This window comes from Acomys minous (assembly GCF_964271855.1).
Source record: "Acomys minous genome assembly, chromosome: 13".
NCBI classification, from domain to species: Eukaryota; Metazoa; Chordata; class Mammalia; order Rodentia; family Muridae; genus Acomys; species Acomys minous.
The window spans coordinates 57872236-57899728 of NC_140495.1; the positions used below are offsets into that span (position 1 = coordinate 57872236).

Below are 27493 nucleotides of genomic sequence, written 5' to 3' on the forward strand. Positions count from 1 at the left end.
TAATAGCCCTGGCTGTCCTGGAACTCTCTTTATAGACCAGGTTGGCCTTGAATTCACAGAGATCCACCTGCTTCTGTCTCCCAGGTGCTGTGATCAAAGGCATGCGCCACTACGCCTAGCGGCAATCTCTTATATTCGTTCCATAACCACTGTCTTAATCAGGGAACATTGGATGCACTTCCCGCCGAGAGAGGCACTATACAGAAGGTAACCATATCTCCACTGCTCATAAGGATTGCCTTGGGGACGGTAACAATGTCATAGAACACATAAGTGGTGAGACACTCAGGAGCTTGCAAAGCAGAACTATTTGTATCTGCAGATGCTGTGTCACATATACACGCATATTTATATTAGAAAGACTAGAATTGAGTAAGGTCCTGTCTTAGTTTGCTTCTCTGTTGCTGTGAGAAACATCATCATAAAGAGCAACTTGGGGAGCAAATGGGTTTGTGTGGCTTTCAGGTTACAGTTCACTGGCAAGGGACGGCCCCTGGAGGCAGGGACTGAGCAGGGGCCCCGGAGGCACACTGCTGACTGCCTTGCCTTTTTATACAAGCCAGGCCCACCTGCCCGGGGCTGACAGCCCTAGGCCCTCCTGCATCAGTTATAATGAAGAAAATGTCCCCACACTGGACGTGCCCATGACCCAATCTGATGGAGGCAATTGAGGTTGAAGTTCCCTCTTCCCAGGTGACCCCAGTTTGTATCAAGATGACAAAACCCAACCAACACAGGCCCTGAGGACATGGGGTGATCATGCATAAAGCAGTTTACCCTCCTACCAAAATTTTAACTTAATAGTCTATAGAATAATAGGGAAATCTCCACCTACAATACAGAACAACACAGAAAAGTAGTAATTTAGCAAGAAATGTGCATATATACACATATAGATTAGATAGATATGTACATACACACACACATATATATACAATATAGATATACTCACATATAGATATACACATGTGCACATATAGACATAGCTAGATACACACACATTTAGATATATTTACACATATATAGATAGATATAGATACAGAGCATATTGAAAAAGCCAAAAGCAAACTTGAAAATGTACCAATATATCCTCATTTCTCAATATCAGTTTTTCCAAAATGACTGAGAAAAGTAGAAACAGAGTTTTAATAAAGGTAGACAGGTTGATAGTAAGGCTCATATGGGGAAAAAAAAAAAACTATTATACAAAATGACCAGAAAAGCCACTGGGAAAAAAACTGAGAAACTGCAAAGGGAGCGGGTCCTGCAGGATGTCCAAACATAAACTGTGTCTGCCCCTCACTAAAACTGCATGATGATGTCACACAAGGAGACGAAGAGGAAGCTCCCACAGAGCTCCAGAGCATGGAGGAGTTCCTGCATGACAAAGGAGACATCTCGGCAGACGCTGAGGCAACTGGTAGCCACAGCATGGAAAAACGGGCTGATTGTGTCTAAACGTGTTTAACGAGAAGGTCCAGGGGGCAGATTTGATCCCCTTTTCTTGGACGTGGCCCAGCAGATGCAGGCAGCAGGGAAAGAATAGACATTCTAGCCCACACCCGCTCTGCAGCAGACCACTGTCTCCTGTCTCTCTCAAGATATGACCAGTTATCAAAGAGGCGCCCAGATATATCTAACATATATTTGGCATGATATGTACAGGAAACAAAATCAAGGGTATTAGAAATATTCATTTTTAGCTGGCCAGTGGCAGCACACACCTTTTATTCCAGCACTCAGGAGGCAGAGACAGGCAAATCTCTACGTTTAAGGCCAGCCTGCTCTACAGAGCAAGTTCCAGAACAACCAGAGCTACAAAGAGAAACCCTGTCTCAAACCACACCTACCCCCCCCCCAAAAAAAAAGGAAAGAAAGAAAAAATATTCATGTTAAAGGGTATTTTGTTAGTGAATTAATTGCCCGAAAGCATCTAATCCAATGGTTTCAATTCCCTGACTGCTGTACTCCGAAGATGCAGGGAAATGCGCAGGCTCCTCAGCTCCACTTTTAGAGGTTCTTGGTGGGTTCCGAGAATGAGGGCTTTTAATAAGTGTCTCCCATTCCCTAACCTGCTCCCCAAGGCTGACACACTGTTGGGCATGGGAACCGCTGTGACCATCCCTACACTCTGACCTAGGCAAAACCACATATTGATCAGCCCAGATTGTAATGTTCCCCACAAATTTTCAGGAACGAGTGCTCCTGGCCTTCCTGCCAGATGCTCAACCTGTCCTCAAAGCAGATCTCCCCTCTCCCAGTCGCACAGGTAAAACGAGCCTTTCCTCACCCGCTGGTGGGAGCGCCTTCCCACAGCCCTCAGGACAGAGGGTCTTCCGCGCGGCACCTCAGGAAAGTGTGTGGCCCCTCAGAACCCCCACTACGCTGTGGGGAGGAAGGGACCCCACTGGTTCGTGGATGAGGGGGCAGAGTCAGGCGCCAAAGCCAGCTCCTTCCTTCACCTTCTTGGCACCTGACATCCTCAGGCTAGCCAGGGACTGGACACTAGCTCTAATCCAGCCTTCAGCCATGCACTCTCTGCAGGAAAGCCACCTGGGAAAACACAGCCTCACCCCCCACTTGGCTCTAAGCAGGAGCAAGAGCAAGAAAAATTACCATATATTTATTTCAACTCAGACCACATCCATTTTCATTTAGGGCTGTCAGGAATTGTCCATGGTGCCAATAAAATATTCTGATTAAGGAAAAAAAAATCCAGGGAAATTGGCTTCTTTTAATGAAACACATGAAAAGGCGCTAGAGAAAAATAAAAGTGCTCAGTGTACTTATGAGCACCTGGGCCCATGTTTTGTTTCATTTATTACTTTTTATTCTGTGTGTAGGTGGCTGGGGACTGGGTATGTACACGTCACAGCATGTATGTGGAGATCAGAGGCTAATCCACGGACGTGAGAGCTTTCCTACCACCATATGGATCCTGACCATCAAACTCAGGGATTCAGGCTTAGGGAGTTGAGGGGCTGTACTCACTAAGCTATCTTGTGTCACATTTCTAAATGTCCAAACACTGACGTTACTACGTGTGTATGAAGAAATGTGTGTGGTTTGAAAGGTCCTACGTGGACACGGAGTTATCACTTGACCACCGACAAGAGACGCTCTGACAGACACAGGAAATGACCCCCGAGAACTGGAGTGCACAACCATGTGTGTAACCATGTCAACCTTCATTCCCCTGCTACCCAGTTCACAAGGTCACTGCTGGCAGGTTTCTCACTCCTGGTCCTCTCCGTATTAACTGGGCGATTCCCGGTGTGTTACTGTTTGAGGAAAAGGCATGTTCCTTTTATCATCTTTGAAGGTGTGCCTGGAGTAAGAGCCCTTCCTCCACTGGATGGGGGCTTTGTTTTGGGGTTTGTGGTGATTTGAATAACGGCCTTGTTGGAGGAAGTTTATCATGACTTGAGGGTGGGGGAGGTGAGGCTGGGGGAGTGAGGGTTGGGAGGGGTGGGGGATGGTGGGGTGGAGCACTGAGGTTTGAAAAGCCCAAGCCAGGCCCAGTGTGTCTCTGCTCTTCCTGCTGCCTGCAGATCCAGACGAGGAACCCTCAGCCGCTTCTCCCCCAACCATGTCTGCCTGTGTGCCTCCAAGCTCCCCGCCATGATGAAGATGGAGTGAGCCTCTGAAACTGTAAGCCAGCCCCAAGTAAACGCTTTCTTTTATAAGAGCTGCCGGGTGTGGTGGTGCACATGCTTTTAATCCCAGCACCCGGGAGGCAGAGGCAGGTGGACCACTGTGAATTCAAGGCCAGCCTGGTCTACAAAGCGAGTCCAGAACAGCCAATAACTGCCATGGTCATGGTGCCTCCTCACAGCAACAGAACACTGACTCAGAAAAGGTTTTTTTGCTTATTATTGTTGGTTGCTTTGGGCTTTTTAATAATTATTTAATGTGTGTGTGTGTGTGTGTGTGTGTGTGTGAGATATGTAGTACCAATGGAGGTCAGAAGAGGGTGTCAGATCCCCAGGAGCTGGAGTTAGCAGTGTTTGAGAGCTGCCTTTCTCTTGCTTTTGGAGACGAGATCTCATGCAGCCTAGGATGACCTCAAACTCACCATGTGGCCAAGGAAGGATGAAATGTCATTATTTTCTCTCTCAAATCATTCATGTACATGAAACTATAAAGTGAGTGTTATTAATGCCACTCAGGGTTTGTGCCACCAGGAACAGCCAACTCTACTCGCACCCAGGATGGCAGAACACGCCTGACCCTGCAGATCACAGACTCTCATAGTGGATGAAAACGGTGGCAAGAGTTTCAGACGTTCTCTTTCTTCAATTTTCCCTTTGGCAGCACCCCAACAGTAGCTGTTCTCCAGACCATTCCGACCCCAGTCCAGCGCACCCCATGCGACACAGCCTGTGAAAACACATGAACTCCAAACCCACGGCCATATACTTGCTTTCATTCGCGGCTTCCCACGGGAGCAGTCCGTCAGCTGGTCTTGCGCCTTCTCTTGATAAATATTTGGGGTCACTAGAAAACACCTGCTGCAGAATGTCATCTGAAGGAGGCAAGGAGAAGCACGTCAGCACGGCAGGAATCATGGGTGATATTTTGCTCTGTACACACGCAGCATGTCCGTGGATGCGTGAACGAATGACTCGAACTCCATGGATGCCGTCACTAGGAAACCATACTTGCACTACCCACCAGGCGCAGACGGCTAGAGACCCTGCCCCACGCCTCATCTGTGCAGACACACCTTTCCTTCTTGTTCCTGATGTCATCTGGACTCTGCAAAGACTCCCCCAAGGATGACAAAAAACAACAACAACAACAACAAAAACAGGGTGAAAGCTGAGTCAGAAATGAGGCAAAAACATGTTAAAAGGTCACTAGGACCTGTATTTAGAAAACTCTTATTAGTGGGGCTCGGGAGACGGTTCACTGGCTAACCGCACTGAACACTCTTCCAGAGGACCAAGGTTAGATTCCCAGCATCCACGTGGTGGCTCATAATCAACTGTAACTCCTGTTTCAGAGGACACGATGGCCTCTTGTGGCTTCCTTGGGCACTGCATGCATGTGATACACATACATACAAGCAAACGCTCATACACATGAATAAAAATAAATCTTTTTTAAAACTAGTGATAATGTCTGGGGTTTAGGTTTTTTTTTTTAATGTTTTACTGTATCTTTCCTTTTAACACTTGAAGACATCTATTTTTTTCCTTGAATGTGGCCATTTTATGCCTCTCCTAGGCTTTCTTTGCTAAACCACAGAAAACAACCATGGGAAATCCCCATGAGCTCTGAGATCATTCCCAAGATGTGTGTGTGTGTGTGTGTGTGTGTGTGTGTGTGTGTGTGTGTGTGTGTGTGTGTGTGTTCCTTTTTGTTAATCTTTAAATTTTTTCAAAGTTTGGATTTTAAATTTTTTATTTAATTTTTTTCATATATTTTGACCATATTCTTTTCTCTCTCCCAACTCCTCCCAGATTCTTCCCACCTCCCTACTCACTCAACTTCATTCTTTTTCTTTCAAAAAAGCAAAAACAAAAACAGGAGAACAACCCAAAAAAATGAAAATCAAGACAAGCTTTTAAAAAAAGAAATCAATAAGACAAAAAAATACCAAAAACAAAACAAACAGTATACAAACAAAAACAAAACAAAATGAGACCTGGGCATGGGACCTGCCCTGGAGTGTGGTTGACACACCCAGCGGCACTCTATGAGAAAACTGATTCTCTTCCCAGCAGGCATCAGCTGCAGGGGCGGGGCTTAGTGTCTACTTCCCCTTCACAGTGTTGGGATTTCCCTTGGTGTGAACCTGTGCGGGTCTGTGGGTTCAGACGTGCATCAGACCTGGTGTGTCTCGAAGACACTATTTCCTCAGCGTCATCCACCACCTCTGACTCTACAGTCTTTCTGCCTCCTCCCCCCTGCATAGTTCCTAAGCTCTGAGGAGAAGGTTTGATGAAGACATCCCACTTAGGGCTGAGTGTTCCAAAGTCTCTCACTCTCTCTGTGCACTGTCTAGTTGTGGGTCCCTGTTGGTTACCATCTGTTGCAAGAAGCAGCTTCTCTGATGAGGCTAAAGTGATGCCCTGTTCTGTGGGTACAGCGATGTGTCAGTAGGAGTCATTCCTTCACTGTGGTCCTTTAGCAGAGTAGTAGCACTAGGTTTTTCCCTAGGCCAGTGACCTATCTAGTCTCAGGTTCTTGGTCACTTTAGCAGTGTCAGGTGTGGGCTCCATCTCAGGCAGTGGGGCCTTAAGTGCAATCAAAACGTGGTTGGTTACTCCCATGACGCCTGTGCCATTATTACCCCACCCTATCCTGCAGACAAGTGTCTGTTATAGGTCACAGAGTTTGTACCTGGGTGAAACTGATTTCTTTTCTCCTCTGGGCGCCATAAGCACTAGTTGGTGGGGTGAAGCTTCTAGAAGGCAATGTCTCCATGTTCAATGACACAGTGAGCTGTGTCTTCAGCAAAGCGCTTTGCCGTCAGGATGTAGAGATGGCCATGGCCTTGGGAATAGCCTGCCATGGTTGGGCACTTGGCGTATCTATGGATGGTGCCCACTGCTGGCCCTAAAGGTTTTACTTGATGGGCTAAGATGTCTAGTGGGGGCGTTGTCTCCCTTGTTATATGGTGACGTCATTTAATTCCTCTCATATGCGTATATATTTAAAAGGCTTCTACAGTAGTAGGTTTCATATGGCCTTTTAAAAAAGGTTTTTAGTGTTAGCCGTCCCCCCTCATATTTCCCCTCCTTTGCCCTCCCATCTCCCTCCCCATTTACTCCTCTGTTCTAGTTTCCCCTTTATCTCCTCATAATACTGTTTTAACCCTTCCTTGGGCGATGCCCCTTGTCCACCCTGGTCCCTTACTAGGTACATAACCTCTGTGGTTATTTGCACTGAAACATACACACATTTAAAACATAAAAGCTAACATCCACATAAAGGGGGAAACATGCATCATCTGTTTGAGTGCCGTCTCTTGGTGGAAAAGGAGCTCACGATGGACACCAGAGATGAGCCCTTTTAGACTCACCATGAAGTCCTTACCATGCCCTTTGAGAAACATCCAGTGTCCTACATGCCCCTTAAAAATATTGCTCAGACAAGGACACCACAAGGAAACCCACAGAATCAACTAACCTGGACTCATAGGAGCTCACAGACACTGAACTGACAACCAGGGAGCCTGCATGGGACTACCTAGGTCCTCTGCGTATATGTTACAGCTGTGTAGTTTGGTCTTCTTGTGGGACTCTTGAGAGTCTCTGACTCTTCTGCCTGCCTGTGAGACCCTTTTTCTCTCGCCAGGTTGGCTCTTTTGGCTTTAGTACAAGGGGAGGTGCCTAGTCTTATCAGAAGCTTCCATGATATGTTTGGTTGACATTCCTGGGAGGCCTGCCCTTTTAATGGATGAGGAATGGAAGGGGTAGGGCATTGAGAACAGGGAAGGGAGGAGAAACTGTGCTCAAAATGTAATATATGAGAATTTTTTAAATAGGAAAAAATTTTATTTACTTAGAAGTATTCAGAATGTCAACAAAACAGCAGCAATTTTTTTCAATTTCAGAGTGATATTCATATAAGCTGCGTCATAGACAACTGAAGATGGAAAACAAAAACAAAAAACAAAAAAAAAAGAGAAAAGAAAACAAAAATCTTACCATCCCCATATATAACAATTTCGGCTCTGTGCACCCACAAGAACCTGCTTTAAATTTCCAAGCCAATTTATACCCCCAGACTGTACTAGGCAAGGTCAGTGGCCATTGAAAATACCACTAAGACAGGACTAGCTAAAGATACATTTGGTAGTGTGTTAGTTATACCAAAAAAAAAAAAAAAAAAAAAAAAAACACTGTACAGGGGTCACAAAAGACATTTGCATTACGACTCATAACAGCAGCAAAATTACAGTCACTATTACATTTTATATTTGAGTGCCACCACGCCATGAGGAACTGCAGTAAAGGGTGGTAACACTGGGAAGACTGAGAACCATCGCCCTAGAGGAAACTTACTATATTTTTCTGCTAAATGAACAAAGCAATAAAACGACTCCTAGTGATAGAATGCTACGCGCGAAGACCAGTTCATCACCCATCCTCACCAAAAAAGTTCCTTTTTAATTTTTTTAATGCTTTGTTTATTTTTAATTTATGTTCACGAGTGTTTTGCCTCCCTGAACGTCTGTGCCCTCTGTGCAGTTCTGATACCCTCAAAGGTCAGAAGATGGTATTGAATATTCTGGGACTAGAGCTAAAGACGTTTAGAAACCACGGTGCTGTGCTGAAGTCGAACCCAGGTCCTCTGGAAGAGCGTCCACTGCTGTCATTTGCTCAGCCACCCTCCAGCCCAAGAAGCAGCTTCCTGCAATAGTGTAGTTAACATAGAGACCCGCAACTGGGCAGTGAGCGAGACCATGGAGCACTCGGCTCTAAATGGGATATCTTTATCAAACCCCTCACCCCAAGGCTCAGGGATCCATGAAGAGGAAGAGAAGAAAAGATTATAAGAGTCAGAGTGGGTAGATGACTCCAAAAAAGCATTATTTTCCGTACACAACAGGTCTGGGTGTCCTCTGTGACCTCTGAGAGACTATGATTGTACACACAAGACACGTACAAGTTCAAATCAGACAAAATCCCAGCACAGAGAAATGGAAACTGGTGCAAAGCCCCCCCCCCCAACCAAGAAGCCATTTGCAACTGATCCTTGCTTAGAGGGGAGAAGTCAGTTTTCTTCAATGGATGACACTGGTTCTATCAGGCACACCTCAGAGCTGGCCCCCGTGCTCAAGAGTCATTGGCCAATACAAAATAGGCTTCATGTGGTGTGTGTGTGGTTTGCTTTGGTTGGTTGGTTGGTTTTGGGTTGTGTGTTTGTTTGTTTGAGAAAGGGTTTCTCTGTGTACCCTTGGCTGTCCTGGGCTCATTTTGTAGACCAGGCTGGCCTCGAACTCACAATGATCCGCCTGCCTCTACCTCCTGAGTGCTGGGATTAAAGGCATGTGCCACCATGGCTGGCTTGTTTGTTTGTTTGTTTGTTTGCTTGTTTGTTTTAAGAGAGAGAAAGAACATGAAGTTAGTTGGCTAGGGAATTAGGATCTAGTTAGGAAAAGGGAAAGAATATGACCAAAACATATTGTATAACACCCACATAATAATATTCTGTTAGTATAGCTAGTTAATATAAATGTTAAATATTAAATAGGATTGTATAATTGAAGTGAGATTTTATTTATTTATTTATTTATTTATTTATTTATTTATTTTTTGAAACAGGGTTTCTCTGTGTAGCTTTAGCTGTCCTGGAACTCACTCTGTAGACCAGGCTGGCCTTTGAACTCACAGAGATCCTCCTGCCTCTGCCTCTGGAGTGCTGGGACTAAAAGGGTGTGCTACCACACCCAGGGAGATTTTATTTTGATGTGTCAAACTTTATGCCCTTCAGAGGAAATACTTAACAAAGATAAAATAAAATAAAAGCTTCAACAAAAAAGGACAGAAAGGAAAAGAACGGAAAGAAGGCAGTCCTTGCCAGCTCTGCTGACATAAAGGGACAGATCCCTGGAGTTCTCCTGTCCCTTCAAGCTATACCTGGATCGCCACTTTTCTCAAAAACTGAGTAAGAGTTTCATGGTAAAACAACGAGGCAGCACTGGAGGGTTTTCAAAGTCCTGACGTGAAGGTCCTCCCACAGCCAGGAGTGTGAGCACTTGGACAGGTGGGCCCGCTCCAATCTCCGGGCTATTCCCACACCGGAGCGCCTGCAGCCACCACCCAGCACTCGGTAGGCGCCTGGAGAAGCCCGGCCCTTCCCTCGCATTTGCATTCCATTTTCTGCTTATTTTCCTGGGACTCTGACACTTAGAGGAGTCAATAACATGCTTAGCTGAGCCGTGGTGGCACACGCCTGTAATCCCAGCACTCGGGAGGCAGAGGCAGGTGGATCGCTGTGAATTCGAGGCCAGACTGGTCTACAAAGCGAGTACAGGACAAGCCAAAGCTACACAGAGAAACCCTATATGGAAAAAAAAAAAACTTAACTTCCCTTTGAAACAGCAGGAACAAGTTATGTAAGAGGAGCTGAAGACAAGCAGGGACTTCTTCAAAATACAACCTAAAGTTTTCACAGAAAGAGGTGACTTACCAAATATCTTAGCCAAGTGTTCCTCTTGCTTATGCGAACTGGATGCAAATTGAGAATCGTTGAAACTGTTATGGTGGAGATGGGCTGTGGGAAAGCAAACGTTAGCTGTGGTTAAACCTTTCCTCACATCTTCCCCTAGTCTCTCTAAAGCCATTTTCTCATTACGTGAAAAAGTTATTCTGGCAATCGCAGCTTAAGGGAAAAAGCTTGTGCTGGCTTGTGCTTCTAAAGGGCATGGTCAATCTCGGTGCAGAACAGGATGCTGGCTGGTGGTACCACAGCCACGCTCAGCAAGCAACAAGAGATGTGCACCTGCTTTCTAGTGAGCCTCTCTCTTCATCTTACACAGCCCAGCATTCCCAGCCCAGAAAGTGGTCCCGGGCCACATCAATTAATATAACAAGATGAGCCCTCACAGGCATGCCCAGAGGCCCATCTCTCAGATGATTCTAGATTTTGCAAAGTTGAGAAGTAGCCATCACAGTGACCCCATGCTCTCTCCATCTGAGCGGCACTTGGCGTCTGTGAAGTATCCGCAGGTGTCTAAAGTTTGGCCCCACGGGACAGCTCAGCAGGTCAAGCCTGATGAATTCAATCCCTGGGACACCTGTGGTGGGAGGAAAGGACCAGTTCCTAACATCTACACACACACACACACACACACACACACACACACACACACACACACACACACGAAACAAATGTGTGTAGAGACATTTTTAAACAGAGTCTGAAGCTCCAGCACCAGAGCCCAGCAGAGGCCATTTCTGTTTCCTCACAGACAGTTTGCACAGCCACTGAGTGGTTTGTGTGCACACACTGGTTCTAATTCTAGAAGAGAATGGTAGAAGGGCTGGGTAGTGGGTGCCAAATGACGTCAAGCAGGGCTGCTTTGAGCCGATAAACGACAAAGGCCCAGTTCTCTATGAATGCTGTGAGGGAGTCATTAGGACCAAGTACATTTACTCCTTAAGCACTTCGTGGAAAACACTGAATCGTCTAAGGGAATATAAGCGAGCTAGCGAGATTGTGCAAAGTGTTCACACTTGTGCCTTTGTTGAGTTGGCAGGATCATTAGCTACAAACTGCTTTGCTTAGTGTAACTCCAACACAGCATATAAGCAGTACCCATTTTCAATATTTCTGTTAATGAAGAAAGCCTTCTCTGTTAGTCACATGATTTAGGGCTAATGTGCATGGGGGTGGGGGGCTGGGGGTTATGTTGGGGGGCCTGGGGGTGGGGAGTTACGTTGGGAGGTGCAGGGGTGGGGGTTTACATTGGGGGTGAAGAGGTGGGGGTTTCATTGGAAGGTGCAGGGGTGGGGATTACGTTGGGGGTGTAGGGTGGGGGTTATGTTGGGGGTGCAGGGATGGGGGTTATGTTGGGAGGTGTGAGGGTTGGGGGGTTATGTTGGGGATGTGGGGGTGTGGGTCACATTGGGGGAGGCAGGGTAGTGGGGGTTGCGTTGCTTTGTTTTGCGTATGTGGCCAGCTGTTTTCTCTTAGGTTAGCATTTGAGCAGTGGTGTTAATGGGGATCAGCTGTTCTTCCCTGGGCAACTAGTCCACACAGACCGAGACTAGGATGGGGTGATGAGGAAGTGTGTGAGAAGGTTCTGCATCCCCACACTAGTAACTGGGGCACTCCTGGGCGCTAAACTATAAAGTGTGGGCGACAAGAGAGCTATAACTACGCCTAGCTTGTGTTACCAGGGACAGTGAATCTCACTGAAAACTTTATTCCCGCCCTCTGGGCAGCATCTATAGTGACAGGACCTGCCTGACCCTGCACAACAGAGACCACACCACCACCACCCCAAAAAAATCAAGCACAGTCACACTTTAAGTTACCCACTCCATAAATAATGAAAGCTACAGTGAGGGTTTCTTTCCTCACATCTCAGTTTGCTGGTGCCCCACCCGAAGCTGGGTGCTAGGGTGCTCAAGTCACACACCCCACACAACGCAGCCTGTAAAACACGCGCACTTTGGATTCACTGGCGTATACTTGCTTTCGTTCGCATCTCCCCACGTGAGCAGTCTGCCAGCTGTTCTTGCATCTTTTGATACGTCATCTAGATTGCTGGGAAACACCTGCAGCAGGATCTCATCTGAAGGGAAGAAAGGGCGTCAACGCCAGCAGCACACTCGGTGTGTTGTGTTCTGAACCTACCTAGCGCGTTTGCAGATACGGGAATGAAAACTCTGTGGCTGGAGGATGCTCTGCTCTTAGAGGCCATCACAGCTACAAAGTCATGACTTCACCAGGTGTCCCGGCCAGAGAGCACCACCCACCAAGCACAGGTAGCTAGCAAGTCTGCCCCACGTTTCAGGATTCCTTGTAGTTCAGTGTTTCTCAACCTGTGGGTCTCGGGCACTTCGGGGGTCAAACAACCTGTTCACAGGGTCACCTATAGTCCATCAGAAAACACCTATATTTATATTATGATGCATAACAGTAGCAAAATTAGTTATGAAGTAACAATGAAATAATATGGTTGGGCATCACCACAACTGAGGAACTATTTTAAAGGGTCGCAGCGTTAGGAAGGTTGAGAACCACTGCTCTTGTTTCTGGTGTCATTCTGACCTGCCCCGTGGTTGTTCCCAGCTACCCCGTGTACACACAAATCCTCTTTCTTGTACACGATGCGCATCCTTTCTTCATCTGAGACCCTGTTGCCTCTCCTAGTGTTAGGACTTGTTCCCTTAAGATGCTAGTTACACCCAAGAAGCCAGAGCCCATAACCTGAAGCAACAGGTCACCGCTTTCCAGGCCCCTCAAACCCCACCCTCCCTGGCTCTGCCCTGCGACAAAGACTTAAACTGACCGTCCCATGCTGCGCTTTGGCTTCTGTAGTTCCTAATGAGTGGCTCTACCCAGTACCTGGCTTCTCCATGCTCCCGCCATGTAGGCTATAGCCGATTAAATCACATGAGTGGAACCTCCTAACACACACACACATTATAGACCCTTTAAAAGGGGACAGCCTTGCTAGAGGAAGCATACCTCTGGGGACAGGTTTTGAGGGTTTATAGTCTCACCCCACTTTCTGCTCAATTGTGTGTGTGTGTGTGTGTGTGTGTGTGTATATGTGTTTTGCTTGTGTTCCTCCTTACTTTTGTAAGCACAAATGCAGTCAGCCAGCTTCCTCTTCCTACTGCCACGCCCTCTCTGCCATTACTGACTCTATCCCTCGGGAGCCAGAAGGCAAAGCACGCTCTTGTCTTCCCTAAGCAGCCTTTGGTCCCTGCATTTTATCACAGCGACTGAAGAGTAACTACCACACCTTCTTACTCACACCTTTTTTGTTTGTTTTTTTTCTTTTTTTTTTTTAATAGATGGTCAAAAATTCTTGATGGGAGTTTATTTTTTATGGATTATTTTTTATTAACAAACATAAATATATGACATTCATTGTTTTCTTTTTTCCATACTTTATTTTTGATTTTTTTCTTCTTTACATATACATTTATATTATTATACATACAATGTGGTTTTTTTCTTTTTTCAAGACAGGGTTTCTCTGTGTAGCCTTGGCTGGCCTGGACTCCATTTGTAGATCAGGCCGGCCTTGAACTCACAGAGATCTGTCAGCCTCTGCCTCCCGAGTGCTGAGACTATAGGAGAAGCTCCTACTCTTAAGGCCCAGTTGTGCTGGATTAATGTGCCGGACTGTTCCTTTCTTTTGTACCCCCCACATCAGGCTCCATCCTGGTCAGGAGGCCCTTTCTCCTAAGGAACCTCACTGCTGAGTGCAATTACATGCCAACCTTGTCATGAACCAAGAACCTACGCCTTTTCCGGTATTTAATACTATGAAGCCCACTCTAATTTGGGGGCCAATAGGCACAGACCCAAATCCAGGTTTTTACCTGCCAGAACATGATCTTGGGCAAATTACTTCACCTCTTAGATCTTTAGTGCCCCCACCAGTAGGATGAAAAGCTTTAGCTCACAGAACTTTTGTAAAAATTGAGTGTGACATTGTAAGACACTGAACATAGATAGGGTCAGTGTGAAGTCGGTGCCCAGGTCCAAATACCTCACCGCCACCAACACCCCCAGGGGGGCATCACGGTCAGCTCTCTGCTCTGTGGAATACATGGGTAAGGATAGAAAAAAGGGTGTCACACGCAGACAACAAAGGTGTCATTCACACAGGACAGAGAAATGCATTCTCTGTCACAGATTCTATGCTTTCCCACCCAAGATGCTCTCACCCACTTCCGCAGCTAGTCTGTGGTCAAAGCCTTGAAGGGTGCAGACATCCACACCCTCAAAGACACTTCCTCTCCCACCCTCCCTGACAGATAGGTCAAGGCCACACAGCAGAGATCCTCAACAGACAACTGAGGCCCAGGAAGAGGATTGCATCTCTAGATAGAACTTTTTATTAGTTTTATTTATTTATTTATTCATTCATTCATTCATTTATTTCAGAGGGTGGTTGAGACAGTGGCTTGCTATATACCCTTGCTTGGCCTATGTAGACCAGGCTGGCCCCAAACACACAATCAGCCCTCCTCTGCTTCCCAAGAACTGGTTTGAAAGTCATGTGCCATCATGCCCAGCTTGTATAGAATTTTATAAGATGCTGAGCTTGCACTTCCCTATCTGGAAAGTAGGATGTCTGGAGTTGCAGCAGCCATCCTGGTGGCCAAGAGACATCACCATCAGAGGAGGACCAATGATGTTGAAGCAACTGGCTCTAACCTGAGATGCTTTAGCAGAAGGAAACCACTCTTGGTCTGTATCACACAACCAGACAGTGTGTGGCATGTCTATAAAGAACAGCAAAACCAGGCTTGGGCTGAGGAGAGAAGGGAAACTCTGGGCCCAAGCAGGCAGAACACCAGACCAGGGCTGAGCAACCCTCAGGAGGAAGAAATGGGTCTGCCCAAGAAGGGCCGCCCACAGAGCCTCCACCGTGCTGAAGGTGAGTGTCTCTGTCGCACCGATGCTTCCTCAGCCGACCACTGAGGGGCAGAACTGTTTCCTCTGCCTCTGCTCCCTGGAGCAGTCTCTCAGACTGACTTGTTGAGTCTGGTAGTCCACGCCTTTAACACCAGCAACTGGGAGGCGGATGTGGGTGGATCTTTGAGTGGATCTTTGAGTGGGAGGTCAGCCAGGGCTACACAGTGAGTCCCCGTAGGCAGCAAACGCCTAAACTTTACAGGACTGAGGCTGCAGCTCAACAGAGGGTGCTTGCCTGGCAAAAAATGAGACTCTAGATTTGACCCCTAGTGCCATTAAGAATACCCCTCCACTGACTCTAGTGCTGCGGACATGGAGATGTACATGTCCTCTAGTGTCCCCCCTGGTGGGCCCCAGCTCTCTGCTAAGATGAAGTCATCCAGGCAGGTGTAATGTGGTGGGCTGAGGTAGGCCACGGCTCCAGTGAACTTCCAGATGGCGGCACTGACGCCACTAGTTGCTCCCATTTTGAGAAGCAGAGATCTTACCAAGGTTTGGGGCTTTTGTGGCCTTGGACGCTTAGAGGAATTGATTCTTAGTCACAAAGAGGAACACTCGCCCTCCCTCTGGCCCAAACCACCAGGAGCAGGTGATTTTTTTTTTCAAGGCTAGCTTCAGGTTCCCCAGGAAACTACTTACCAAAAAGCTTAGCCAAATCTTCATCGGGATGCTCTGAACCTGAGGAAAAACTGTTCTCCACCCCTGCAGGAGAAACAAGAGTCACTGTGATTAAACCTTTCCCTGGCCAGGCCGGCGTGACAGTGCCCACCTGGGATCTTAGTACTCAGAGGTGAATGGGGGGAGGACCAGGGGCTCTTGGCCAACCTTGCCTTCAGAGCAAGCTCAAGGCCAACCTGAATGACACAGCCCTGCCCAAAAAATAAATAAGTAAATTTCCTCGGTCTGTATCACCCCCACGGTGCTGGATCCATCCCAAGACCCTGGCAGATATGTGAGCCTGGGTACAGAGTGGAAGCCCATGTGTGTTTTTCCCTTATATGTACATATTCTGTCATTTCCTGCTTAACTGTTACGTATCATGCGTGGTGGCCATACCTTTAGCCACCTGTGGTAGAATACCAAATAGGCACTAACTTTGGTTGCCTTCTTCACAATTGGAAGATTCCATCCTGAGGTTTACTGGTAGAGCCTCGGGTCAAGGTCTGAGTTCAGTCCATCCTAACTGTACACATTACCAACCTCAACATTCAATTCCCTTCTTCCTGTAGCCAAGAACGCCTGTCTCATCATTTAAAAGAAGCATCTCATTTCTTTTCTGTGGCATATTTAAATTGACTGCATCACTTCCCCGGGGTTTTGGGGCCTTTATTAAGGAAGCCAGCAGGCTGGCCAGATAGCTGGAGCAGGTACGTGAGAACCGTGCCTCCAAGCCTCAACACCTGAGTTTGACCCCTGGGAGGACAGGGAGGACGGACTTCCATAAGTTGTCCTCTGACCTCCACACATGCACACACAATTAACCAATTAATTAATTTAAAAAACCTAATTAATTAATTAAAAAGAGTGAAAGAGCAGGACTGCTTGAACACAGGCTCCGTGACACCATGACGTCACAGATGGCAGGCGGCATACGCAGTGTGGATGGATACACTGGACAAAGCAATGATCCCCACAGTGCAGGACAGAGCAAGAGATCATCACCAAATTTCATCAGCGCTACACAGAACTGTGTGCAAACTTACAATTTACCAATTGTTTATTTCTGGAATTTTACATTTAGTATTTTTAGACATGTAATAGAAATCACAGAAAGCAAAACCACAATTCATTGGGGACCACTACACGGTATTTAAACCGGTATTCCTTCTATTTGGGGGTTGCCGAGGATTGAACCTGGAGCCTGGTGCATGCTACACTGTGGAGAGCTGCGAGGTGCCGCGCCTTAACAAGGCGCAGGTTTCCGCCATCCCGACAGCAGCGAGCGCTCCTCTAAGATAAACAAGTCCTTATATGCAAAAGGCTGTGCAAGGGTAACTGGTGATCTGATGCCGCGCAGTCCTGCTCTGACGCCGACCTATGAGGAGGTGGCACCTGGCATGAGTTGATTGGCCCTTGAGTTGTACTTAAGCTTGGTCTTTCCCTTCTTCGGGGCCATTCCCACTGAGCTTAATCCTGAGTAAAGATCTCGTGAAGAAGTCTGGTTGTTGGTGTCTTATTTCCGCTGGACGGTGCAGCGCCGACACTACACTCCACCCCTTACATGTATTTTGGAAAGAGCATTTTGCACCTGCACAGATGACCTGCACCTGTGGGAAGTGCATGGACAGAGTCCCATTGGCTGGGCAGTAGGGTCTAAAAGTTGATGTTCTCACTTGAGGACTGCTGGGATTGGTGCACCCACGAGAGGCTGAGAAGTGGGTGAGGGGTAGTTTGCCAGCATGCCCTACCTTCAGCATCACTCACCGTTAGCTTTTTGTTTGTTTGGTTTGCTTTTAAAGCAGGCTCTAGCCAATTGTACTAAAGAAATCTGTCACATGGTTTACTCTTCCAGGGTCTTGGGTCTGTACGGGCATAATTCACTGGCATGAATCAGTGACAGCCGGGGTGCACACTTTCGGATTCTCCACAAGCTGTGCCCAGTTCAACATTATTGCCACTGTACTGATGATGGACGCTGTTGTTTTACTCAACATAGCATAGTATTCTATTTCGGGTTTCAAAGCAGAAATGGCTCATGAGGAGCAACAACTTTCGTTTACCTTGTCCGAGCATCCTCAGAGCCTGCACGTACCCTAGCACACACCTAATTTTCACAAGTTGGACGCTCAGAGTTGGGTCAACTCCAGAGACTTCATTTTCTTTGTGGCCACCATCTACTTGCCTTAGGATCCCAACCAAGAGCAGCTGCCAAGATAGCTGGCAAGGGGGGGGGGGCAGGGATAGGAAGGAGACATACCCAGCATGCAAGGCTCTTCGCTGCAGAGAGGGTCAATGTTATTACTGTTTATGAAGCATGATCAATGCCTGCTTCACTCAAGGGTACTTACTCTCTTCTGGGAAGCGACAATCGATGGCTCTAGCTGCACTTATGCTCAGGGCTCTCAGCTTTGAGGAGAGCTGAAGCCGGCGAGCACATTTCAGAGTTTTTGTTGTTTTGGTTGGTTTACATTGTTGAAGAGTTTTACAATAAAAGTTTCACTACTAAAGGACTGATGTGGGTAAGGAGTCCCTTCAGCCAGTTTGGGAAAAGAGGACAGATGCTAGTCCACTCTGTGCTCACCTTCACTGCAGGTCTGCAACGTGAGGCTGCTCAGAATGCCTGAGGCTAGCCCTTTTTAGCTCTTTCATTAAGCACAGGTGTGTGTGTGTGTGTGTGTGTGTGTGTGTGTGTGTGTGTGTGTGTGTGTGTGTTTTACTAGTGACCTGACAGTGGGAAATGCAGGAGTGGGTTGGGTTGGGTTCTAAGATAGGGTGTGACTATGGAGTCTGGGCTTATGGTATTTCCTAGTCCCTGCCTTTATCTTTTTCCTTCTTTCTTTCTAAGACAGGGTTTGCATGGCGAATTCCCTATGTAGCCCAGGCTGGCCTTGAACTCCTAATCCTCCTGCCTTTCTCTTTCAGGGGCTTGGATTACCGCAGTGTGCTGCCATGCCAAACTGAGCACCAAGAACTTCTGATGTTGTCCTTAACAACTGAGCCAGTTTAAGGTGCAAATGCAAGTGTGTCAACTGTCTCCCATAAGACTGCATGGCACTTGATACTTCCGGTACCTGAGACGTCCCCTGGCACTTGCAGTGGCACTTGTGGATGACAGCAAACTGTCAGAGGAGTACTGCACCCCGTGGAGTCACTTCAGGGTTGTCTACTTGGTTTTGTTGTTTGAGCTGGGGCTGGTCTCATATATCCCAGGCTGGACTTGAACTCACGATGTTCTGATCTTCCCACTGCCACCTTGCAAGTGCTGGGACCTCCACCACGCCTTATGCTCCACGTGCTCCAGCCTTGAGGGCTTCCTCCCATGACAGTGTGACTGAGCGGTGTCTGGACAGGTGATCTTGGTCAAGGTCAAGGCTAGCTTTTGCTTCCTGAGTGTGCAAACCGAGCAGGAAAGCCATTGCCTTTCAATGTGCTTAAACAGGACACAGCAGCAACTGTTCTAAGTGTCACAAAGCAGCCATAAAATGCCCCTGAAATCTGAAGCTGCAGCAGAAAACTAGTGCCAGGGCTCATTGCACACGGTGTCCGGGCGGACCTGAGTCTGTAGATGAAGCAAGTGTCTGTGCACCTGCAGCCTTCAACTGCAAAAGTGGTCAACAGGCTTCTTTGTTTGCTTCTTTGCTTGTTGTGGGCTGACCTAATTCCTGGACTCATGCCATTCTCCCACCCCAGTCTCCCAAGAAACTGGGCTACAGACACATCCTGTCTCTCCTGGATAGTGGCCAGGCCTTCCTGTGGACACTGCTTCCAGGTAGGATGGCTTTCTAGAAAGCAAGAGAAAGGTGCTTTTGTTTCTCTGAGAGGCAGGATCGTCATTAAGAGCTGGCACAAAGCCAATCAGCAACTGAACACAGAAACCTAGCAGATGTTTCTACCTTTTTGTTGTTGTTGTTGTTGTTGTTTGAGACAGGGTTTCTCTGTGTAGCCTTGGCTGTCCTGGACTCGCTTTGTAAACCAGGCTGGGCTCAAACTCACAGTGATCCGTCTGCCTCTGCCTCCGAGTGCTGGGATTAAAGGCATGTGCTACCACCGGCTGGGATTTCTACCTTTTTGAAAACCCTTCGTTATCTTGTATGTTTATGATGCATGTGCATGTGTGCCATGCTGTGTGTGTGTATGTGTGTGTAGAGGTCAGAAGACAACACTGTGGAGCTGATCTCTCTTCCCATTTTCACATGGGTTCCGGGGGATCGAACTGAGGTCATCAGGGTTGCATGGTAAGCACTTTACCCACTGAGCCATCTCACCCATTAGATTTTTTGTGTATCGCGAAGCCAGTACTTTCTTTCTCCTCTTTTCCAGCTGTCATTCTGACAGAAAGTCTCAGCACTTAAAATAATGCCTCCTACGGGGGGTCGACAAGATGGCTTGTCAGGTAGAGGGGCCTGCTTCAAGTTCAGTCTCCAGGCTTCATGTGGTCTGATGAGAGAACATACTCCTGAAAGTTGTCCTCTGACCTCCACATGCCAAGGGGAAACTCGTGCATGTGTGCCCCACCCCCACCCCAGTAAAAGAAAGAAATGAGAGAGAGCAGTGCCTCCCTTGAGCTGTGTCTACAAAGCTGTATTTGTCTTCCATGGCAGGTGATGCTGTTCTTCTGACTTTGGGGTACTTAACTCTTGGGAACCAAAACTGGAGCTTCTTCCGCTATCGTCCTTACAGACCCAGGAACTTCACACACTGAGAGTCAAGCGTGGAATGTGGTCAGCCAGTCAGTCAGTCAGTCAGTCCAGCAAACAGCAAGATTGGTTCCAATGATGCAAGAAAGACAACCTGACATTTGCTTTGAAAAAGCTATGCTCATAACATTGCTAATGAAAACCAAACAGTGAGAAGGGCCCACGTGCCCACCAACTGATAAGCAGATGAAGGAAGGCCGCAGACAATCATTCAGTCCTTAAAAAGCACAGAATAGCCGCACACTGCGTAAACCAACCAGGAAAGACGGCAGGCACCAAGCTCACGTTGTGTGATTCTGTTTACAGGAAGTAACAGGAATAGGTGGCCCATAGAACAGACAGTAGAGGGGACTTTATCAAAGATGAGAGGTAAAGAGCATCACCCAGATTTCTTATACAACCCAGGACTACCTGCTGGAGGGCGAGGGCCACAGGCTATGTATGGTGTGCTGGGACTGCTTTTAATAGTTAGTAATTAAGAAAATAACCCCCATAGACATTCCCACAGGCCTGTCTGATGAAGGTAATTGCTCTGTCAGTGTGTTCCCTCTTCCCAGATGTGTCAAATTGACAATCAAGAACTGCAGTCTCGGGCAGGATTGTCCTCATAGGGAAGTTCTCAGCAGCAGGGAGAGCAGCGTCTAAGTGGCAGGAAGAAACACAGGAGCCACAAGACGGGTCCAGCAGTCAGGTCCCAGCCTCTCTTTCCACGCAGCTCGGGCCCCTGCTGTATCTGCTCTTTATTTAATACCCAGTGTCAGTGGAGCAGGCCTGCTCTCCTCTGCTGCGTGCTCTCTCTCTCTCTCTCTCTCTCTCTCTCTCTCCCTCTCTCCCTCTCCCTTGCTCTTGCACTCTCTCTCTCTCTCTCCCTCTCCCTCGCTCTTGCTCTCTCTCTCTCTCTCTCTCTCTCTCTCTCTCTCTCTCTCTCTCTCTCTCTCCCTTCTCTCCCTCTCTCCCTCCTTCCCTCCTGCTCTCTCTCTTCCTTCTTTCTTAATCTGGCCTGGTATGTGGGGTCTCTGTGGTCAGCATCTAGAGAGACAGGCTTGCTCTATGCTATATCATGGCATAGCCTTTACCTCTCTTTTCAATCCACCTTTAGCCAAAACTCCCTCGTCTGGATTGGAGAGATGCTTCAGTGGTAAAGAGCATTTGCTGCTCTTCCAGAAGACCAGAGTTCGAATCCCTGTATCCACAACAGGCAGTTTACAACTGACTTTAACTCCAGCTCCAGGGAATCCAACACCTCTAATGTCTATGCACGTGTGTATGCGTGCACATGCACACACACACAGGGTTAAAAATAAGTAAATTCCTGAATAAAATTTAAATTTAAAAAATAAGTAGGCCGGGCATGGTGGCACATGCCTTTAATCCCAGCACTTGGGAGACAGAGGCTGGTGGATCACTCTGAGTTTGAGGCCAGCCTGGTCTACAAAGTGAGTCCAGGACAGCCAAGGCTACACAGAGAGACCTGTCTCGAAAAACCAAAAAAATAAAATAAAATAAAATAAAATAAATAAATTCAAAACTCATCCATCCTCCCCCACTTTCCTGATGCCTTTATCCTTTGTATGTACATTCCTGTTCTCTCTTTTTTTGTTGTTTTTGTTTTTTTGGTTTTTGGAGACAGAGTTTCTCTGTGTAGCCTTGGCTGTCCTGGACTTGCTTTGTAGACCGGGCTGGCCTTGAACTCACAGCAATCCGCCTGCCCCTGCCTCCTGAGTGCTGGGACTAAAGGCGTGCGCCACCACACCTGGCCCAATTCTTTCTTTTTATCATCGCACTACAAATCATTAGTCGTACAGCAGCTTTCTTCTTTTTACGCCATTTACACCCATAATAGACTTTAAAAAAAAAAAACAAACCATAGGCAAAACATAACCAAGGAAGTGAAAAATCTCTAGAATGAAGACTTTAAAACTGGTTCTCTGGGGCTGGAGAGGTGGCTCAGAGGTGAAGAGCACCGTCTGCTCTTCCAAAGGTCCTGAGTTCAATTCCCAGCATCCACATGGTGGCTCACAGCTCTCTACAATGAGATCTGGTGTCCTCTTCTGGAATGCAGGCACACAAGTGGGCAGAATACTGTATAAGTAATAAAATTTAAAAAACAAAACAAAACCAAAAAAACCCAGTGGTTCTCAACCTTCCTAATGTTGCAACCCTTTAATACTGTTCCTCATGTTGTGGTGACTCCAAAACAAAATAATTTTTGTTGCTATTTAATAACTGTAATTTTGCTACTGTAATGAATAGTAATATAAATATCTGATAGGCAGGATATCTGATTTATGACCCCGCTTAAAAGGTCATTCCAGCCGGGCATGGTGGCGCACACTTTTAATCCCAGCACTCGGGAGGCCGAGGCAAGAAGATTGCTATGAGTTCAAGGCCAGCCTGGTCTACAAAGCGAGTCCAAAACAGCCAAGGCTACACAGAGAAACCCTGTCTCAAAAAAATAATAATAAATTATGTGCATACGGAGGGAAGAGGACAAGTTTCAGGGATCATCTCTCTCCTTCTACCACATGGGTCCTGGGGAGTCAAACTTAACATCATCAAGCTTGGTGACAAACACTTTTACCCACTGGGCTATCCCGCTGGTCCTTGGTAAGTTAATTTTGAGAATAAACATTTTAAAACAGTTTGGCGGAGCCTGCATGGGTGTGTAGTTATTCCAGAAGCCACGCCTATTGAATGAGAGTCTCGGTGCCAGGCATGGGCTGCCTGTCTACTAATTGTTCAGAAAGCCTTCCGAGGTCCCCAAAACAATACAGAAAAGTGCTGTCACTGTTGGTAAGTGTCTTCACTTGCCAGTAATGGTAAGATCCTATGCCTGCAGATATCACGCGCTCTGGTAGCAAGACAGAAAAACCAAGCTGGGCTACACCTGACGCACCTCCCTATCAGTAGCCCTCAAAGTATCGGCAGGTGCCATTTGGGGTGCTGGGGGGAAATTGTCATTGTCATTTTCTGCTTATTTATTTTATGTGCATGACTGTTCCACCTACAAGTACATATGTATTCCGTGTGCACGTGTCAGATCCCCTGGAACTGAAGTTATAAATTATTGTGAGTCACCGTGTATATGGTGGGTTTTGTGCGAGATCAACAGGTCCTCTTAACCAATGAGAGCCATTTCTCCAGCCCCTGCCACTGAGTGTTACTCAGACATGGCTCCTGCATGCTACACTACCAATTAGCCAGGCAAAATATACCCACTGGTCCAACAGTGGCAAGTCTGTTGTAGGAAGCAACCAACTAGAGTCTAATTGGATTTGAGGCCCACTCTAGGAGCGCAAATTCGTGGCTGGTACCGTAAGCCTGGTCAAAAGCCCGCGGCTGGGGAGGTCATGGACTGTAGTGTGGGAGCTACTGCAATGCTCTGCTCAGCAGTCGGGACGCACCTGTCAAGGAAGTGCGTTTGTGTCCGTAGACTAGCACTGCCGTCGGCTTCGGTCAGAGAAGCTTCTGGTAACCACAGAGACTCATAGTTGGTCAGTGATGAGAATAAGTGACTTTTGAGTTCCCAGCCGTACGTGGGACATCTATGTCATCCCTCCCAAGCTTCCGGGAACATTGCAGAAGGGGAGGAAAAAAATGAAAGAGGTGGAGGAAAGCGTGGAATAGGTGGACCGCTGACTCTCAGGCATGGCGCGGCCATCACACTCTTGTGCTCAGAGCAGCTGTGATTGTATGGACGTGACCTCCACTCAGGCCAGCCACCATCCTGTCCCGGAGGCACTCACACAGTCTCACCCACTCCCTGAGGATGTGTATGCAGCCGGTGATTGCGGGGTGCGGGGGTGGACATTTTCTCCAGCGGTGTGGCCACTACTAAGGTGCTTCAGTGGGCAACTCCTTACCCCTCCTACCATGAACAGCCTGACGGAGCTCACGGGGCTGTGTCTGTAAGAGATGAAATTACAAGAGGGACTCGCTGGGGTGAGGAAGGGACTTGGTGAGCGTGAGATGGGAGCAAGAGGTGACAGGAGTGAATATAAGCAAATACCCATAAGTGTGATAATGTGCGTTGGGTATAATTAGTATATACTAATTTTTTTGTTTGGATGGTTTTTTTTTGTTTGTTTGTTTTTTGTTTTTTTGTTTTTTTGAGACAGGGTTTCTCTAGGTAGTGCTGGCTATCCTGAAGCTCACTCTGTACAGCTGTCCTTGAACTCACAGAGATCTGGACTGCCTGTTTGAAAATATTTTTTTAATGAAGGGTTGACATTTCTGAGTATGGAATAATCTTATGAAGCACCAGAATTTGAGGATGCATCACAGGTGGATAAGTTCGGTAGGACAGAAAACAAAACACAAAGGCAAACTATTGTTACGCTATTCCCTTCTCCAGGGGAATCCAGCCTCCTGGGGAACTGAGGAAGATAGAGAAAAATAGGACAGAAGGGAGGGCTCACCATCCCAGCCTCGGCACATCCCTCCAGTTGCCATGACAATATACTTGTGTACCTTTAGTCACAGAGATAGAGTGGGGCTCTGCTCCCCACTGGCTGCCCAGGAAGAGGACAAAGGAGAAGAACACAGTGTCGCTCATCTTTGCCACAGCTAGCACACCGTCAGGGAGGAGCCATTCCCCCTGGATTTCTTGCAGACACAACAGCCTCGAGGACCAGGATGTTGCGGAACCCAAGCTCTGTGAGGTCACACCGGGGGAAGGGGTGAGAGTCTGTAGTCAGGGACCAAGAGGGACACTAGTGGCCCTCCAACAGTGTCTCTCTGTTCACCCTCTTGGCTCTCTGAAGCCTTCTCAATCCTGTGCGCCCTGCAACCTAGAGATGGCCGTGTATTAACAGGACTCTTAGGACACACAGGACAAAGCTCCACCATGGCCGCTTAAGCCAATTGGAAGCAGCTCAAGCCATCAGGAACACAGTATTGATCAACACATCTATTAACAGGTGGGGATGTACCTCAGCGGTGAAGGGCTTGCTCCCTGAGTTGGATCCTCAGCACCCAGAAAACAGACAAGGATCACGTTAACACAGTGTAGCAGTAGAGTCACTATAGGTTGGATCTGGAAGGGTCATGTGTTAAAAGAGCTGGTCACCAGCCCATGGTGCCTTTGGAAATGCTGGACCCTCTAGGAGGCAGGACTTAGCTGGAAGGTGATCAGAAGTGGGCTCTTACAGCAGTGTGGTGCTTTGAGTAAGAACGGGCCCCCATAGGCTGAATGTTTAGTCATCAGGGAACGGCACTACTTGAGAAGGATTGGGAGGTGTGGCCTTGTGGGAGGACGTGTGCCACTGTGGGGTAGGCTTTGAGGTTTCAAAGGCCCGTGCCTGGCGCGGTGTCTGCCTCTTCCTGCTGCCAGTGGGTCTGGATATAGAACTCTCAGCTGCTTTTCCATCAGTGTGTCTACCTGTGTGCTGCCATGCTCCACACCAAGCTGACAGCGCACCAAACCTCTGAAACTGTAAGGCAGCCTCCATTAAATACTGATAAGAATTTCAATGATCGTGGTTTCTCTTCACAGCAATAGAACAGTGGATATTGTTCAGGGACCAGGGGATATTGGGACCCTGGCCCACCCTGCTGCTTGGCCATCCAATGGGGAGGAGCTTGCTCTACCAAGCACCTCCCCCCTCCCCCATGATGTTCTGCTCAGTACAGGGCTCAAAACACAATCCATGGGCTGAAACTGTTAAGCCAGGAGTCAAACTGTTAAGCCAGGAGTCCTCTTATCAAACTGCTTGTCTAAGGTATTTTGCCATAGTAATAACTGACCCACCCCGTACAATAAAATTATCACACCAAAAGAGCATAAATGTGTTTGGGGTTTCTGTTTGTTTGTTTGTTTTATTTTCGGTTTTTCAAGACATGGTTACTCTATGTAGTCCTGGACTACACTGGACTCACTATGTAGACCAGGCTGGCCTCGAACTCACAGAGATCCACCTGCTTCTGCCTCCTGGGATTGCAGGTATGCGCCACCACTGCCCAGCTGAGTATAAATGTTTTGATGCTGTCATGTCGTTTCTCATAAGCCTCTATGTCCTCTATTAAAGTCTTAGAAGTACTGGACTATTTTTAAGAAACTATTTAAATATATTTAACTTTTTTTTTTTTTTTTTTTTTTTTTTTTTAGCATTTTAGCATTTTCCTTTAGTGCTAGTCTTACAAACTATGTAGCCAGCCCTGTGTGGTGTGCAGTGACTATGGCCAGGGATAAACTATGTGAAGTGGCTAGGATGGAGGAAATCTTCTGAAGACAAAACACACACACACACACACACACACAGAGAGAGAGGGGGGGGGGTTAAATGGGGAGAGGCTAGAGATATGTCTTAGCAGTTAAGAGCCCTTGTTGTGCAAGCTTATGCATCCTTATGGACCGGGGTTCAGATCCCAGCACCCACATAAAAGCTACGCATGCTTCTGAGCATGCTGTAACCCTAGCACTAAGGTGGCCAGAGACAAGATTGCTGGGGCTTGCTGCCCAACCTACCTAAAAGCCGAGAGCTTGGGTTCAGTGAGAGACCCTGCCTCGGAGGAACACAGAGGAGACTCATAGACATGTTTACACGCACCACACACATGCGCGATATATAGTAGACACAGAACTCTTGCTAGCCCTGATGAATATTACCTTGCTAGCGTCACTAAATGTATCACAAAATGAGTGATGTAAGCCGCAAATTTGTTTTCTCACTGTTCTGGAGGCCAGAAGTCTGAGATCAAGATGCTACCAAGCTGGGTTTTTCTGCAGGCCAGGAGAAAAAGCTCTCCTCTAGGCCTTTGCCCAAGGGCAAGCATCTTCTCCCTGTACAACGTCGCTTTCCCACCATAGGCATCAGGGTCCACAGCCTCTTCCACAGGCATCGTCTGCCACACTGGATTGAAGTCCACCCTTGTAGCCTCATTTTGACGTCCTTACCCATGTAAGACCCTGAATCCAAATACACACATGTTCTAAGGCCCCAAGGTTAGAGTTTCAGCATCTAAATATGGAACAAGCCAGCCCATCACATCAGGGATGGCTCATTTCTCTAGAA

At 47.3% G+C, this 27493-nt stretch overlaps 1 protein-coding gene across 1 annotated transcript in view; it reads right to left on the minus strand.

Annotated features, from left to right (window-relative positions):
* LOC311580566 (uncharacterized protein C2orf92) overlaps window positions 1–25122 on the minus strand; it is a 43196-nt gene extending 18074 nt beyond the window's left edge. Inside the window, exons 1-5 of the mRNA XM_084752213.1 lie at window positions 24951–25122; window positions 15763–15825; window positions 12101–12256; window positions 10147–10230; window positions 4424–4525 (exon numbers count right to left, since the gene is read on the minus strand). Of these exons, the coding sequence (XP_084608339.1) occupies window positions 4424–4525; window positions 10147–10230; window positions 12101–12256; window positions 15763–15825; window positions 24951–25035 (490 nt within the window). The 5' untranslated portion in view covers window positions 25036–25122. The remainder of the gene's footprint in view (window positions 1–4423; window positions 4526–10146; window positions 10231–12100; window positions 12257–15762; window positions 15826–24950) is intronic.
* Window positions 25123–27493: the final 2371 nt, after the last annotated feature.